The sequence below is a fragment of the Tachysurus vachellii genome, chromosome 13 (genome assembly GCF_030014155.1).
Source record: "Tachysurus vachellii isolate PV-2020 chromosome 13, HZAU_Pvac_v1, whole genome shotgun sequence".
In the NCBI taxonomy this organism is placed as follows: domain Eukaryota; kingdom Metazoa; phylum Chordata; class Actinopteri; order Siluriformes; family Bagridae; genus Tachysurus; species Tachysurus vachellii.
In genome coordinates, this window is record NC_083472.1 from 11,984,894 (window position 1) to 12,001,716 (window position 16,823).

A 16,823-nucleotide genomic window follows, 5' to 3' on the forward strand; every position below is an offset into this window, starting at 1 on the left:
AGTTTAATTCTCACGATAAGCCGACGTGGTGTGCTTACCAGCGTGTGGACGATAATATAATGAAGCGAGCGCATGGCTCGAGTTTATGATTGCGGCGTGTGATTTGTAGGCAGCCTACGTGCACTCGCCCTCCTCCTCCTCCTCCTCCCCTCTCCTCCTCACCCATTCCACTGTATAGTTTCGTCTTTCTCTCCCGTTTTCACTTCTGTCCAAGCCACTCGAAATAGCAGGCGGGTATGTTTGAATTGTCGGTGTATTAGCGGAGGGCAGTGAGTAGTCAGCTGCCTTCGTTTATATAATTACAACCTTGGTCATAGACACAGTCACTGCTACTGATGATAGAGTAATCTGGGATCTCTTGTCCCTTATGCAGTCATAAATGATTGCATATCCTAAGCATTTTAGTGCTCGAGATATTGCCAAGATCCAGCTTTAATTTTTTTATTGCTACATCTTAATCTTTCACTCTTCAGGTTCCTAACAGTTTGAACACTTCTTTTTTTCTTAATAGGCATATTTGATGGTGTTCTTTTCATTTTTGCAGGAAATGAACTGCTACTCAAACCTATCACCTTTTCACAATCTTGGAAGTGTTGAATTTATGAGAGAATGTGATTTATTTTCAGATGTAATTTGCACAGCATCATAGAAATAATCGTAGCATGATCTTGTTATCCGTTCCCTGCCCTCTATAAGTGCCCTTTTTGTCGTTTTTGCCTTCTTAACATATAAATTCAAAATGATCATCTCTCTCTCTCTCTCTCTCTCTCTTTCTGTCTCTCTCTCTCGCTCTCGCTCTCTCGCTCTCACTCTGTGTGTGTGCACCATTTTCTTTACCACCCCATCTTCTTGTGGTTGCAGGGGTCATTTGAGTGTGTGGTTTAATCAGACCCATGGAGAGAGAAAGGGGAGGCCAAGTCATCTTTCTTGTCACAATCATCTGTGTGCTTCACTGATTTTCACGGAGAGATTTTCTATTACCCAACTTCATTTTTTTTGGCCTGCCCCCCTCACTTGCACTCAAGCTTTCTGTCTTTAGTCCCAATGGGTGTCTTTGAAGGTCAGTGAGCTCTGTGGCTCTCAGTATAGGAGGAGAGAGAAAGAGAAAAGAGAAAATGAGGGCATGGAGTAAGGGGAAGGAGGGAGTTGCAAATGTCCAGCATTGCACAGTCATCATTTTCCCTCACTGACAGGCAGAGTGAAGTTTGGAAGGATGTGAAGGATAACTCTGGAGTGCTGAGGACCTGGTTGCTGCCCAAATGTCCTCCAGCACAAACAAGTCTCAATTCAACAGCATACTCACATACCCTATGGCCATCTGTCACACACAGGAGCAGTGAGCTGTCACCACACACACCTCATTTACACACAGATGGTCTACCTATGAAAACAAAGGGAGCCCAACACGATTGCAGCTTTGATGTGTTGAGGTAGTAGTTTCTGAGTTCATGCCTGTACCTTGTCCAAAAGGGTTTGTTTCAGCAGTCGATCCAATTTTCTTTGTTTCCGCAGTCACTCACCCAAGTATGTCAGAGAATGGGTTATGTCCAGTTTATAAGATATTATACATTTTAATAATTTTTTATCAAGGGTATTAAACATCTGTATGTGTTTTAATTCAATCTTGAATCATGTCCTCACTCATGTACCTTATTTTTGGGTGCCCACTCCACGTTTGAAGTCTTGTGTTAACTTAACAGTCTACAGTTAATCATCTGCATGACACTCTGGTAGGGTGGAATGTGATAAGACAATGAATACTTCAGTAAATTAAATAAAGAAAACGGGAATCAGGGTAATTAATTAGAGTGCCTCACATTGCACCCTTTAATTAACCCTGTCCCTGATTATCCCCTATCATCCTCTGCCAGGGCAAATCATTTTTATGTTTCATGTATATGTCCTGTTTCACACATGGCTCCTCACTCATTTTAAAATGCTGCCTATAATAAATATAACTTGAAAACAGCCATTTCTCTTCTTCACTCTTGCAGTTTCACATATTACTCAACTGCCATATTTGGTTACTGTACCATAAAATCCCATTTCATCCTGTTAATATTTAGCCTCTAAACACTACTCTGTGCTTCTAACAATTTCAAATACTAATTGAGCTTTCCTTTTCTTTCATTCGGGGATGCAATTAAAAAAATCAGAGTTACTTTGATGTACTATTTACATTGCCCTTCAAGGTTTTAAAATATGATGCTTCATGAGTGCACTATCTCTCTAAGTTTATGGGAGTTATATGGATATTATACACTAATCAGCCATGACATTAAAACCACTGACAGGTGAAGTGAATAACATTGATTCTCTCATTATAGTAGCACCTGTCATGCGGTGGGATATAATAGGTAAGTGAACAGTCAGTTCTCTATCCTGATGTGTAAGAAGCAGGACAAATGTGCAAGCGTAAGGAGCTGAGTGACTTTGACGAGTCAAATCGTGATTGCTATCCAAACGGCAGGTAATGTTGGGTGTTCGCTTCAGGAAAAGATGGAACCAGAATGGATGATGAGAAGAAGATAAACCTTTTTTTTTCAGCATGTTCAGAAATGGTTTGAGGAACATCTGAGGAATGTACTGTTAAGAAATGTGGCTTACTGACTTATAAAATCTGCTGTACATGTTTATATACAATGTGTATTTATTTATGTTTTATTTATAGCATGTATCGCATTTTATTATAGCACTATAACATTTGTTACAGTAGCAGTGAAGGGTACAGTTGATTTACTGCTGTACAGTACAGCAGTAAGAAGTCACAAAGGTATATTGCATTTAATAGACTGAACCCAGTTTTACTTCCATTCTTCTGTTTTCCTTTTCAATGGTCTTGACCCATTAATATATCTGTGTAAGGCTCACTAAAGGTAGTAAAAAAAGAAACTACAAAGCTGTCTATTCTGAATCTACTGTTTCTGAATAAATACACTCAGAACATTGCACTGTGTACATTTCAAAACACATTTACAAAAGGTGCACTCAAGGTTTCTTTTTTTTTAATGATTCATTTTGCCTAAAACAGACAAATATAACATCAGATTGAGGAACCAATGTTAAGCTCAACATTTTAAATGATCTAAAGGAATAACTGCCTATAGAGATGGAGATCATCTTATGTCATCTTGTGTAGAATTTCCTCTTTGGCTCACTCCACAGGTTTTCAGTGAAGCTTAGATCAGGGGATGTGTGGTTGGATGTTGTGTTTGATTCTGTGCTTATGAAACAACTTTTTGTTGATTGGTATATATTTTGGATCATTGTAATATTTGTAGAACTAACCACAACCTAATTGTAGCCTCTTGGCAGCAATAGCCAGATTTAAATCTTTGAGAACTTAATTGTGGCCATTATGACACAGTTCCCACTCTCCCAGATCCCATTAAACATACAGTTGTAAACTCCAGGTGCTGAACTCCAGGCTTTTTTTTGGGGGGAATGCTGTACATGTTCAGAATAAAGGTATCAGGAGTCGTTGACCCCAAAATGCTACCATGTTCTGAAAATCAGTAGATCTAAAGCAATCTCTGCCACGTCAATTAGTTTATAGCCAGATAAATGAACCTCATTACAGTTTTGTCTTATTTCATTTTCCAGTTAAAGTTCTGTGTGAGATCATGGTAATTAAACACAATTCTTTAAACAATCTTTACACATTTTTGCCAAGGGTGATGAGCATTCTGGAGCTGAGCATTCTGAATAGGTTTAATCCAGCGAGACAGTTCAGTGAGAGTACATTTTGCCAGACTGTTAATGAAATGACCTTTTCTGAAAGCTCCTGTTCCACTGACCTCACAGGAGCTGAATGAAGGACACACATACAGATTTTTAGGGCCATAAGATATTATTGATGTCCTTTATAAAATAACATGATTTGCCAGATTTTTTATAGTAAGACCTATAAATTGAGATTGTATCCTTAGTTGGCTTCTTCGATTTAGTGACTAGCTACTCTTTTGTTAAGAATCAGGTTAAGAAACTTACATTTAAAAAAAGTTACTATTTTGTGTTAAATTTATTTAGTCACCATTTTTTTGTTTTATTTTAAAAGGCACAATCAGGGGTTCAATTGTCCTGATTAAAAAAAAAGAAATAAATAAATATATATTTCATCCATCCATCCATCTTCTACCGCTTATCCGGGGCCGGGTCGCGGGGGCAGCAGTCTGAGCAGGGACACCCAGACTTCCCTCTCCCCAGACACTTCCTCCAGCTCCTCCGGGGGAATACCGAGGCGTTCCCAGGCCAGCCGAGAGACATAGTCCCTCCAGCGTGTCCTAGGTCTTCCCCGGGGCCTCCTCCCGGTTGGACATGCCCGGAACACCTCCCCAGGGAGGCGTCCAGGAGGCATCCGGAACAGATGCCCGAGCCACCTCAGCTGACTCCTCTCGATGTGGAGGAGCAGCGGCTCTACTCTGAGCTCCTCCCGAGTGACCGAGCTCCTCACCCTATCTCTAAGGGAGCGCCCAGCCACCCTGCGGAGGAAACTCATTTCGGCCGCCTGTATCCGGGATCTTGTCCTTTCGGTCATGACCCAAAGCTCATGACCATAGGTAAGGGTAGGAACGTAGATCGACTGGTAAATAGAGAGCTTCGCCTTGCGGCTCAGCTCTTTCTTCACCACAACAGACCGGTATATCGACCGCATCACTGCAGAAGATACACCGATCCGCCTGTCGATCTCCCGCTCCATCCTTCCCTCACTCGTGAACAAGACCCCAAGATACTTAAACTCCTCCACTTGAGGCAGGAGCTTTCCACCAACCCGAAGGGGACAAGCCACCCTTTTCCGGCTGAGAACCATGGCCTCGGACTTGGAGGTGCTGATTCTCATCCCTGCCGCTTCACACTCGGCTGCAAACCGTCCCAGTGCACGCTGAAGGTCCTGATTTGAAGAAGCCAACAGGACAACATCATCTGCAAAAAGCAGAGACGAAATCCCGTGGTCCCCAAACCGGACTCCCTCCGGCCCCTGACTGCGCCTAGAAATCCTGTCCATATAAATAATGAACAGGACCGGTGACAAAGGGCAGCCCTGCCGGAGTCCAACATGCACCGGGAACAAGTCTGACTTACTGCCGGCAATGCGAACCAAACTCCTGCTCCGAACATATAGGGACCGAACAGCCCTTAGCAGAGGGCCCCGGACCCCATACTCCCAGAGCACCCCCCACAGATCACCACGAGGGACACAGTCGAATGCCTTCTCCAGATCCACAAAGCACATGTGGACTGGTTGGGCAAACTCCCATGAACCCTCCAGCAACCTGGTGAGGGTATAGAGATGGTCCAGTGTTCCACGACCGGGACGAAACCCACATTGTTCCTCCTGAATCCGAGGTTCGACTATCGGCCGAATTCTCCTCTCCAGTACCCTGGCATAGACTTTTCCAGGGAGGCTGAGGAGTGTGATCCCCCTGTAGTTGGAACACACCCTCCGGTCCCCCTTCTTAAACAGAGGGACCACCACCCCAGTCTGCCAGTCCAGAGGCACTGTCCCCAGCCGCCACGCGATGTTTCAGAGGCGTGTCAACCAAGACAGCCCCACAACATCCAGAGACTTGAGGTACTCAGGGCGGATCTCATCCACCCCCGGTGCCTTGCCACTGAGGAGCTTCTCAACCACCTCAGTGACCTCAGCTTGGGGGATCGATGAGTCCTCAACTGAGCCCTCTGCCTCTGCTTCCTCAGTGGAAGACATGTCGGTGGGGTTGAGGAGAACCTCGAAGTACTCCTTCCACCGTCCGAGAATGTCCCCAGTGGAAGTCAGCAGATTCCCACTCTCACTGTAAACAGTGTGAGCAGGGCACTGCTTCCCCTTCCTGAGGCGCCGGACGGTTTGCCAGAATTTCTTCGAGGCCAACCTATAGTCCTTCTCCATGGCCTCACCGAACTCTTCCCAGACCCGAGTTTTTGCCTCTGCAACCACCCGGGCTGAAGCTCGCTTGGCCCTCCGGTACCTATCAGCTGCCTCCGGAGTCCCCCGAGCCAACCAGGCTCGATAGGACTCCTTCTTCAGCTTGACGGCATCCCTTACTTCCGGTGTCCACCACCGGGTTCGGGGATTGCCGCCACGACAGGCACCAGAGACCTTACGGCCACAGCTCCGCGCGGCCGCGTCGACAATGGAGGTGGAGAACATGGTCCACTCAGACTCAACGTCTCCAACCTCCCTCGGGATCTGGTTGAAGCTCTGCCGGAGGTGGGAGTTGAAGATCTCTCTGACCGGAGACTCTGCCAAACGTTCCCAGCGGACCCTCACAGTACGTTTGGGTCTGCCAAGTCTGTCCAACTTCCTCCCCGGCCATCGGATCCAACTCACCACCAGGTGGTGATCAGTTGACAGCTCCGCCCCTCTCTTTACCCGAGTGTCCAAGACATACGGCCGGAGGTCAGATGAAACAACCACAAAGTCGATCATCGACCTCTGACCTAGGGTGTCCTGATGCCATGTGTACTGATGGACACCCTTATGCTTGAACATGGTGTTCATTATGGACAAACTGTGACTAGCACAGAAGTCCAATAACAGAACACCACTCGGGTTCAGGTCGGGGGGGCCGTTCCTCCCAATCACACCCCTCCAGGTGTCACTGTCGCTGCCCACGTGAGCGTTGAAGTCCCCCAGTAGAATGACGGAGTCCCCGGTCGGAGCACTTTCCAGCACCCCTCCCAGAGACTCCAAGAAGGTCGGGTACTCTACACTGCCATTTGGCCCGTAAGCACAAATAACAGTGAGAGACCTCTCCCCGACCCGAAGGCGTAGGGAAACGACCCTCTCGTTCACCGGGGTGAACTCCAACACATGGCTGCTGAGCTGGGGGGCTATGAGCAAGCCCACACCAGCCCGCCGCCTCTCACCGCGGGCAACTCCAGAGTAGTAGAGAGCCCAGCCTCTCTCAAGGAGTTGGGTTCCAGAGCCCAAGCCGTGCGTGGAGGTGAGCCCAACTATATCTAGTCGGTATCTCTCGACCTCCCGCACCAGCTCAGGCTCCTTCCCCCCCAGCGAGGTGACATTCCATGTCCCTAGAGCCAGATTCCGTGTCCGGGGATTGGGTCGCCTTCGACTGCCACCCAATCCACATTGCACCAGCCCCTTACGGTTTCTCCTGCAGGTGGTGGGCCCACAGGAGATCGGCCCCACGTCACTCTTTCGGGCTGTGCCCGGCCGGGCCCCATGGGGTAAGACCCGGCCACCAGGCGCTCGCATGCGAGCCCCAACCCCGGGCCTGGCTCCAGGGTGGGGCCCCGGTTGCGCCATACCGGGCGACGTCACGGACCTTGTTTTATTGTTCTTCATAAAGGGCTCTTGAACCGCTCTTTGTCTGGCCTGTCACCCAGGACCTGTTTGCCTTGGGAGACCCTACCAGGGGCAAAAAAGCCCCAGACAACATAGCTCCTAGGATCATTCAGGCACGCAAACCCCTCCACCACAATAAGGTGGCGGTTCAAGGAGGGGAATATATATAAATATATATTTATATTTGTTATATTTGTCTCCTATGTTATTCATTAAAAGTTTTCTCCCCACTGAGGAAACCTGATTCACTGAAGGAACAATATTATTTATATATAAAATATATTTAAGTGCACTTTACTATTTTTAAGGTTATTTTAAAATCATGCTTTTCTGTAAAGTGGAATGTTTATATCACTTTTTTGCTGTGACAGCATCTGCTTTTATAAATTTCATCAGGCATGACTGAGAAGAATATTTTTTTTTTTTTTAAGACCTCCTGTCATAAAGGATACATTATGAGAGTCTCAAAATGATAAAGAACTTTAATATCCCTCTGAAGTATTGAGTAAGTTGTCTAGGGGAAGCTAAATGCTCCCATCAAGGTGATGTAGAGCAACCATTTTGCTTCTGACTACTTTTCTTTTATCAGTCATGGCGGGGAAAAGAAAGGATTTAATTGGACTGCTTGACATCAGGATGATTAGATCCCTAGGCTTTAGTAGGCTGGACTGTCAATTTGGCCAGAGCATCAAAGTGAAACCTCTGTGCCCTTTGTATTAAACACTTGGCATCTCTATGAACCAACACCAAGCTTTAGAAAGAGTGCCAAAGAGACTGACTCTCCTTTTCACTTAGACAGTTTTCCAATCTTATAGTGGCCACACTTATGATAATGAAACCCCTAGACATCCATTATAGCTGCCATTGCTTGACTCTATTTGACTTCAGTCTTGTGCCTCAGTATGCTCTTGCACACATCTCTAGTCTTAGTCCCCTACAATGACACTCACATGCCTTTCTTATAAAACTGTCTGCAGTTTTTCTAGCACACGATCCATTTTATAGTTAGAACCACCTTCCATTTCCAGTGTTCTACTTTGCTTTGTAGTTAAATGGCAGATGGAAAGACGTGGGACAGCATTACCTTTAAATCCTAGACTCTTTACCAGTGGTAGATCTAATGAGCCTTTGCCAATATCCACAAACTAATAGGGGGAAAAAAATAATTGCCAGCCATCCCACCCCACTTGTTTACTCAGCTCTCTTGTTTTCAGCTGAATGAGAGTTAGCTTAGATGCCAGGATGGTTCAGACAAAATTGTTGTTAATAATCAAGTCAGCAGGGAGAATGAATTCGGGCGCTTTTGTTTTGCATTTTATTGGCACAAGTTGTTTTTTCCTCTTTTTTCCCCCTAAATTCAAATGCAACACACCAGCCATCTGCCATGAAGATTACTTGGTGCCTGCATCCAAAAGCATTTAACTCATCCAGACCAGTAGTATTTTCTTTGAGTTGGCATGGCAACGGCAGCACTTTATCATAGAAAAGAAATGTCCTAAAATAAATCTTTGCTTTAAAAAATAGTTCTTCTTAGGTGCATTATTGTGGACCTGTCCAAGGCAATTTGTTCTTATCTGTTTGATGGAGGTTTTATTAGTATTTGTTTGAAAGATTCAGCATTTTGAATTCCATTTTAGATCATATTTCAACATCACTGCATGAAGAAAACTTTATTATAATGTCAATATATATTGATTGCTAAACAGAACTAAACATCCATATTAATATTTAGAAATTATTTAGAAGCAGATAATAAAGACTAAACTCTGAATGCAAATGACCCTGCAGTCATCATGTACAGCAAAGGTGCTTTATAATCAGTGTGCATTGGGTGTGCATATATATATGTGTGTGTGTGTGTGTGTGTGTGTGTATGTATATGTGTATATATATATATTTTATACAAAATTCTATACATACATATATATATATGTACGTGTGTGTATAGTGTGTGTGTATATATGTATATATATATATATGTATGTGTATATATATATATATATATATATATATATATATATATATATATATATATATATATATATATATACACACACACACACACACTAAAATAAAATACTAATAAATAATAGTATAAAATTAATTTCCATACTCAGTTGTTTTTTTTTTGTTGTTTTTATTACCTTAAATGATTTGCTTCAGAAATATAGAGCCTACCTTTATTTTAAATCTGGCAGCAAGATTGAAAAGTGAGCCTTAGTCAACATGGTGCCTTTGAGAAGGTCAGCATAGCTCTCTATTTCCTGTAATTAAATTACTGATTAGTAGTGGCCTGTGAATTAGTGTCACAGAAAATGAACCCATGTTGAATAGAAGGAACGCAGGAGAAATGGCAAGCAGTGCTCACTTAATGTCAGCTGTACATTTTACTTTCTATCTGGCAGGGAGCAGTAACAAGGATCTCATTTATCACGTCTCACAGGCGTGATGACTGCCATATTCTAAAAACACTCACACACACACAAGCGTGCGCACACACTCACTCACTCACCCTTGGCTAAATGGACTTCACCATTCTCCCACTCATGTGCTAACACAGGCATCCAAGCATGCACAGGCACTTGCAGTGCACCAATAAGTTATTGAATGATTGACACTCACCATGCTGCCTTTCTTAAAGGGTAATTGGTATTCCTCAAATGAAAGCCACCACAAGCTGACCGTCTGAAATATTCAATGTACCAATTCATACTTAAAGACAGGTGATATCAGCCATATTATGACATGAATATCAAATTAGATTAATACAGCATATGCATCACAATCTATTTTTCAAAAACTGTTCAATTCTGATTTTATTCATGTCTACAAATGTTATTTAACACTGAAAAGTTATAAAGAGAAAGTTATCACAGTCTAATCAGCTGCTATGAATCAGAGGCTGCAATTGTTAGAAGAAAACTAATGATGCCTGAATATATCAAGAAAGTGAATTGACTTAATTTATCTCATCTGTATCATATCATATATTTCCTGAACCTATTCAGACTTATTAAATTATTTACAGTTCTTTTTTCCTGTCTTTTTTGTCATTCTAGAAAGGGATCCCAATTGGTGCGTTCTGTAAGGACTTCAATGAGAAAACCAAAGACCTCAAAGAAGGCATTCCTCTTCCCATCAAGATCAATGTCAAGGTAAAATGTAAACCCTTTTTAATTAGTTTTTATAATTAAATTTATTCTACATTGTGCAGTACACTCTCCCACTTGGCCCTGGTATTGTGGCAAATTATTACTATTTGCCTTGGCCCATATTCATTTATCCAATTTCTATGAGTCCGTGGAGATGATCATGTATGGGTCTAACCCACTTGTTCTAAGCAGCCACTGATGCAGTATGAATGTAAAATCATAGCTTGAAGCTTGCATGGATATTATGTTCAAATGGAGTCATTGATTTGACTGGAATCAACTGTGGTGCGAAGACTTTAGAATTAGTAGCCGGCGTGATGTAGCGTGCACAGGTTTCACCTGGCCTGAACTTGTCAGATCTTCTTTATTATAGTATATTCACCAAAGACACTGTTATCATTTCAGCTCTTGAAGTTAATACTGGTAATGTACTCGCTTCAGTGCTTTGTGGAGTAATGGGAGCACCCTGAATGATTTGTGTCATAGGTGCATTAGAGAGCCTTACTTGACTCCACTTATTTCTGCCTCCTCCAATGCAATCTTTGTCTCCTCTTTTTCTGAATTTTTTTTTTTTTTTTTTTTTTTTTTTTTTTTTTTTTTTAAAAAAACAGCGAGGTAAAGTAATATAATTTACAAAATTCAGCCTGTCTCAAGCTCTAACATAAAGATGGATTCATTTGTGCAGTCCTGCATGTTGAATAAATGCCAAGGTAGCAGGCTGCAAGGCTCAATACTGAAGGTGTGAAGGATTTCTTTTTATTTCTTAATGGTTGCTTATGACAAACTTTAGGGGTCACACAACTAATCAGAAGTTCTTGAAGCAGGTTCCATTTTCCTTTCTTTAATTTAGCAGTGCTCTAGTTAAGTATTTTGTCTGACAGCCTCAGTGGAAGCTCTTGCACTATTGCTTTCTGTCTTTTTATATATAAATAAACAATGTCTCCTAGGACATTTCATGGTCTAGGAAATTTAAGCATATGTTATCATTAAGTAACTATTGCAGCATAACACTATGGCATTTTCATCCAATCCAACCTGCTTATCTGGAGGAAAGGGGGAAAAATATAGTTTGCAGTGAATAAGCATCTATTATTGATCTTGTTTTGCTGTGATATCAATCTGGGGCTTCATATGACACACTAGAGTTTTTGATATTTTCCTTTAGATTTAATCCCCCTGAGATTTTTCCCCACTGATGGCTGCTGTGAATGCCAAGAGGCAGGAAAAAAGTCAGGTTCTGTTGTTTTTGTTGTGTTCAAAGCATAGTAACACTGTTTTACTACAGCAGGAAATATTTTCAGAGGAAAAATGTGACTACAATCACTTTTTGTTGTTATGTACTTCGCTGATTCAGAGGTTAACTTTATATCCTGATTTTACTGTAAAGTAATGAACTGTGTGAGGGTTTAGGAAATGCACACTGTGTATGGGGAAAAAAAACATGATAACCCATGTGGTGAATGTGTATCAATGAATATATAAAATATACACAAGCTTTGAAATATACACCTCATGTTTCCCTCGGTGAGAAATTACAGTGGAAAACGATCAAACATTTTATATAATAAAGATCTTATAATAACCTAACTGCATAAGTTACACCCCTAAACTATTACTTTGTTGAAGCATAGTTTGCATGATTTGCTGCCACATCATGAAGTTCTTGCAAAAACCAACTGTTCTTGGTGCTCCCTTTTCTCTATTTGTTGAGATCTAATGTTTTGGAAATTCCAATCCTTTCCATTACCTTTCTTAAAGTGAGATACCATGCCTGTTCTGTAAACTGTTTGCAGATCATGTCTTCAGCCATCAGATGAACCCAATAAGATGTGAAGGAAATTCTGCAGGAACAATCTTTATTAAATCTAATTTATTCAAACATAGCAATTAATATTGTCACATTACACCGTGTATGCACATTTGTTTTTTCTTGGTAGCCATTTTAGCTTGACTTAACATTGCTTCAACTGAACCAGCAATTTGGTGATAAAATGTTCCCTGTCCCCATCGCACATGAAATAACACTTTCATTTTGTCTTTATGTTAAAAAAAAGACTAACACAGTGAAGTAGATTAAATAAATAATTTAACCGCAGTATTCCTGAGATGATTTTTATGTATCTTTCAGTCTTCTTTCATCCTGCACTGCTCTTTCTCCCTCATTGGAAACTCAACCCTGCAGCATTATTACTCTTTCACAAGTCTTTTACTTGCTGTTGAGTTTAATTACTTTTATCACCAAAAAATTTGGAATTTGGCAACTATGTTTTAACAAACTAATTTTGCCAAAATAACTTTGGCAAAATTAGTTAATTATCTTAAGTAGGATGATTTTTTTTTTAATTGGATGAAAGACCGAAGAAAATATAAACCACTTACTTTGTGGAGATATAATGAGACATAATTGTAATAAATAAAGAACCAATTTGAAGCATTTAACCATTTGTTTCAGGACCAATATGCAAGGTTTATTTAAAGCGACAGTTCCCTCCACCTTTCCCTTCACCTGCCAGTCCATTTCATGCACACACTCACACATAATGGCAGCCTTAGAGGCATGAGAGAGAGAGAGAGAGAGTCACAATTCATGTTATAAGTGATATATATGTCTTATTTCTATAATTAAACAGCACCAAGCAAGAGAGTCTCAAATTATTTGTCACATATAATCATTTGAATCTCCATGTTAACAAATTCCCACTGTGGCGATTACATCAAGAAGTCGAAAATAAGTATTCTCAAATTATTCTGATTCCAGGCTTGGTATTACCTCTTCTTGGATCTAATATAAAATTAGTGTTGCTGCCTATGTCTTATATTTTAATCCCCAAACTCACAAAATACACCTGCGCTCAGGTTGTTTGTGTTGTTAAAAGCACATGAGGTGTAAAATACAGATTGTCACCCAGTCTGAGTTAATTAGAAAACGTTGTCCAAAGGCTAAATGATGGTTTATAGCCTTTGTTTGAGTTTCAAGGTTGTTTAGTTTTCTCTCATATCTGGGTTTGAAGTGCTCTTAGCAGACACAACAGCTCTTCTAGTCACTAAATGTGCTTTGTAACACGAAAATACCAGGTGTGTATGTCTGTCTTAGCTGTCCAGTGATCACAGCGGGTGAGACGGATCTTAATAGAAAGACAGGTCTCAGCTTTACGTACCAACAATTACCAACAATTTCTGGAAATATATTAATATATTTATATTATAAATATAAAAATATATATAAATATATTTGTTTTGTTTACTGTCTAGAAACAATGGAAACAGAGACCTTTATCCTATTTAGATACAGAAGATCTAAATAATAATAATGTGATGTAATAATGATCATGGCTTCCATTTTCCAATGCTAATTAAACATTTTAATTGTTTTTAATTATTTTTTTAAAAATTCATTATATTATTCAGAAACATTGTTCCTACTTCATATTGATCTCTTGTAAGAAAATGGGTATAAATTTGTGCACGTTTCTACAAAAACAAACTGTGTTTTGGTCCATGGTACATGGCTCTTGTGCAAAGCCCGGAGCTCTGTGGCACAGTAGGAGTTCTTTTTGTTGTTACTGCATGAGTAATTTCACTACTGGGCTGAATTTTTTCCTTTCAAACATTATGACCCTGACCATGGTTCACTGAAGCCTGGGGAAGCTGGTGAATGACCATATCCCTCTGTGCAGCCTGCTGATCATAAACAACATTCATAAACATACTTTGGACCTTGCTTTCAGAAGCCGAGTATCTTGCCAGCCTCACTCTGTCAGTGTGGAATAAGTCAAATTTAATGCCGGATCGAGCTGTTTTATAGGATGATACACTGAATACTTAACCAGAACATTCTACCTGCTGACCTTAATTGGTTTGATGGAATGAATATTCACAAATGATTATGTCTAATCTATTTATAACATGTAATAATAAAAAAATGAAATGCATTTAGCATATTGTGTAATAGCCCATAATATCAGACATATTTCTCAGCAACAATTTGTCTGAAGTCTTTGATCTAGTCAAAGAAGACTTTTAATATACTTTAACGTACCATTTAAAACAAATTTATTCCCAACAGCAGCATAATTTGTAAAATTTTGAGTACTGTAGCTTTGCATTTGTCTTATGAGTGATTTAAGAATCAAGCAAATGTCTAGTAAAGAAATGTCCTGGCATTCAAGTCAAAAGAGGAAATAACAATAATGATTTACAGCCAAATGCAAACCAGGCCCTGGAGCAATTGTAGAGCTTTTTTTTGTAGTGACATGGATTAGGGAAGTAAAAGATTAGCTGGTCTCAACTACGTAAGGACCATTTTGTGGTGTTTAATTGGCTTTGTTGTGTTCAGAGTTTAGCTGGATGACTACAGTCGATTCTGACTGGGCCGTGCTGCCATGTCGGTCTCCTGTGAACTCCCTGCGGTCCCATTAGGCTGTCTGCTCTGTGCTCATTGTCTTTGATCCACACTGTGACACTTAATCCGTGCCTTAAATCTTGTGTAGCAGTCCAGACTAGTGTGTGTTTGTGGTGTGGTAAGCTTCACTGGACACATCAGAAAGTCTACAAAAGATTCTTTGAGGCTGTGAATAACAAATAGATTTTTTGCAAGGCTCACCTGCAGAGTTTGAGGCTAGAGTGTCATTTATAGCTACATACTTACATGCCTTAATTTTAGACGTGAATGAATCTTTATAAATATGAACAAGTTTGTTTACATTAATGAGATTAAGCACTACAGCTGTGCTGACCATGTTTTTAGCATATGGTCGATTTGCTACTGCCTTTTTTATGTTTCTATCTTTAATGGATGAGCTATTGTTGAGCATCTCTCTTTTTCCTCTTTACAGCCAGACAGGACGTATGACTTGAAGATCGGGCAGCCCACGGTATCTTACTTCTTGAAACAAGCTGCGGGCATCGAGAAAGGTGCAGGAAAAACCGGTGAGTTAGCCCTATTATAACTAAAGCTGTGGTCATACATCGTCATGGCCTTCATGCAGCTCTGGGCCACCCATTTGTATGCCTCAGTCCCAGCTTATGTTTTACGAATGGACAGGCTGACTTCAGATTGCATTTTTTTGATTGATGATATATTTATGCTGAGCCATGCCAGAAGAAGCAGCAAATTTATTCAGAGAAAATCAGTGGCAAAATGGTGCTGCATGATGGAAAGAGAATTGTAAATGTTGCCTCATTTTCCTATGTTCAAGTCTGCTTCAATTATACCCTCTCTTAACAGCTGCACTTTTAATACCCACTCTTCTCCTTTCCTTCTGACTGCTCGTAAGTTTTCGCTTTCTTCCTCTGCACCCCTCTTACTCTGGTGCTGTTCTCACTGTCACTGTTACACTTTTATGCTTTTGCTCTTGTGCTCTAGGGCCCCCCCCACACACACACACACACACACACACACACACACACACACACACACACACACACTTTTCCTCTATGTCTGATTCTATCTCTTCACTCCTAACCAGCTCTGTGCCTCTACTGTTCCCACTAGGGCATGAGACGGCTGGTATGGTGTCTGTTAGGGCGGTGTATGAGATAGCAAAGGTCAAGGCACAGGACGAGTGCTTCAAGCTGCAGGACACGTCCATGCAGAACGTGGTCAAGAGCATCATCGGTTCAGCCAGATCACTCGGTATCAAAATTGTCAACAAGTAAGAAACACAATTCTGCCTCTCGCACTGTTACACGCTGACACAAAGATCTATCAAATATGCAAGTCTTTAAACATGTAGCACATCTTTACCACTTTCACTTAAAAAAAATCAAACTAGCATTTGGTTTGTATTATGCATGAAAGATTTCTAGTCACGCATTTTAATTCAGTTCATAATGCAAAAAATCATCATAGATAAATAATATTGCTGTCATTCCAAAGTCTTAAAGATTTCTTTCTTATCCTCATTTGAATATTTCTGTGCTCCCTAGTGAACTTCAACTCAAAATGCACCCTGGTTTTTTTAGTTTGCATAATTAATACTTAAATAAAGATGAGGAATCCAGGTGAGTGCAAGGTAATGGCTTTATGCACATTTATAGCCAGATTTTTTTTCCACCTTATTTTCTGGTAACTGATGTACAAACAATCGTTTGAAATGGCATTTTGCCAGTGTGATTTATTAGCATTTGGAACGGGTATGAGAACGAAACCTCATTACATTAGTTAACTAGGTCTCAGATGTCTCAAAGATGACATTGTTGCTGCTGGCTGAATGAACCTTGTCACTAAAGCACAACCAGCCTGACTCATCATGCATGCATGAAAGACATTTGTTCTGCATTTCAATGAACTGAAGAGAATTTTGAAATTCTAATGTAATGCTGATGTGTCTCTCTCTCCCCCCCACTCCTCTTCTCTCATTCTC

The 16,823-nt window shown here is 41.0% G+C and overlaps 1 protein-coding gene across 1 annotated transcript in view; it reads left to right on the forward strand.

The window, feature by feature from the left end:
• The window catches only part of mrpl11 (mitochondrial ribosomal protein L11), a 42,000-nt gene that overhangs the window by 24,865 nt on the left and 312 nt on the right, over positions 1–16,823 (forward strand). The window contains exons 3-5 of the mRNA XM_060885909.1: positions 10,366–10,461; positions 15,294–15,387; positions 15,953–16,112. Of these exons, the coding sequence (XP_060741892.1) occupies positions 10,366–10,461; positions 15,294–15,387; positions 15,953–16,112 (350 nt within the window). The remainder of the gene's footprint in view (positions 1–10,365; positions 10,462–15,293; positions 15,388–15,952; positions 16,113–16,823) is intronic.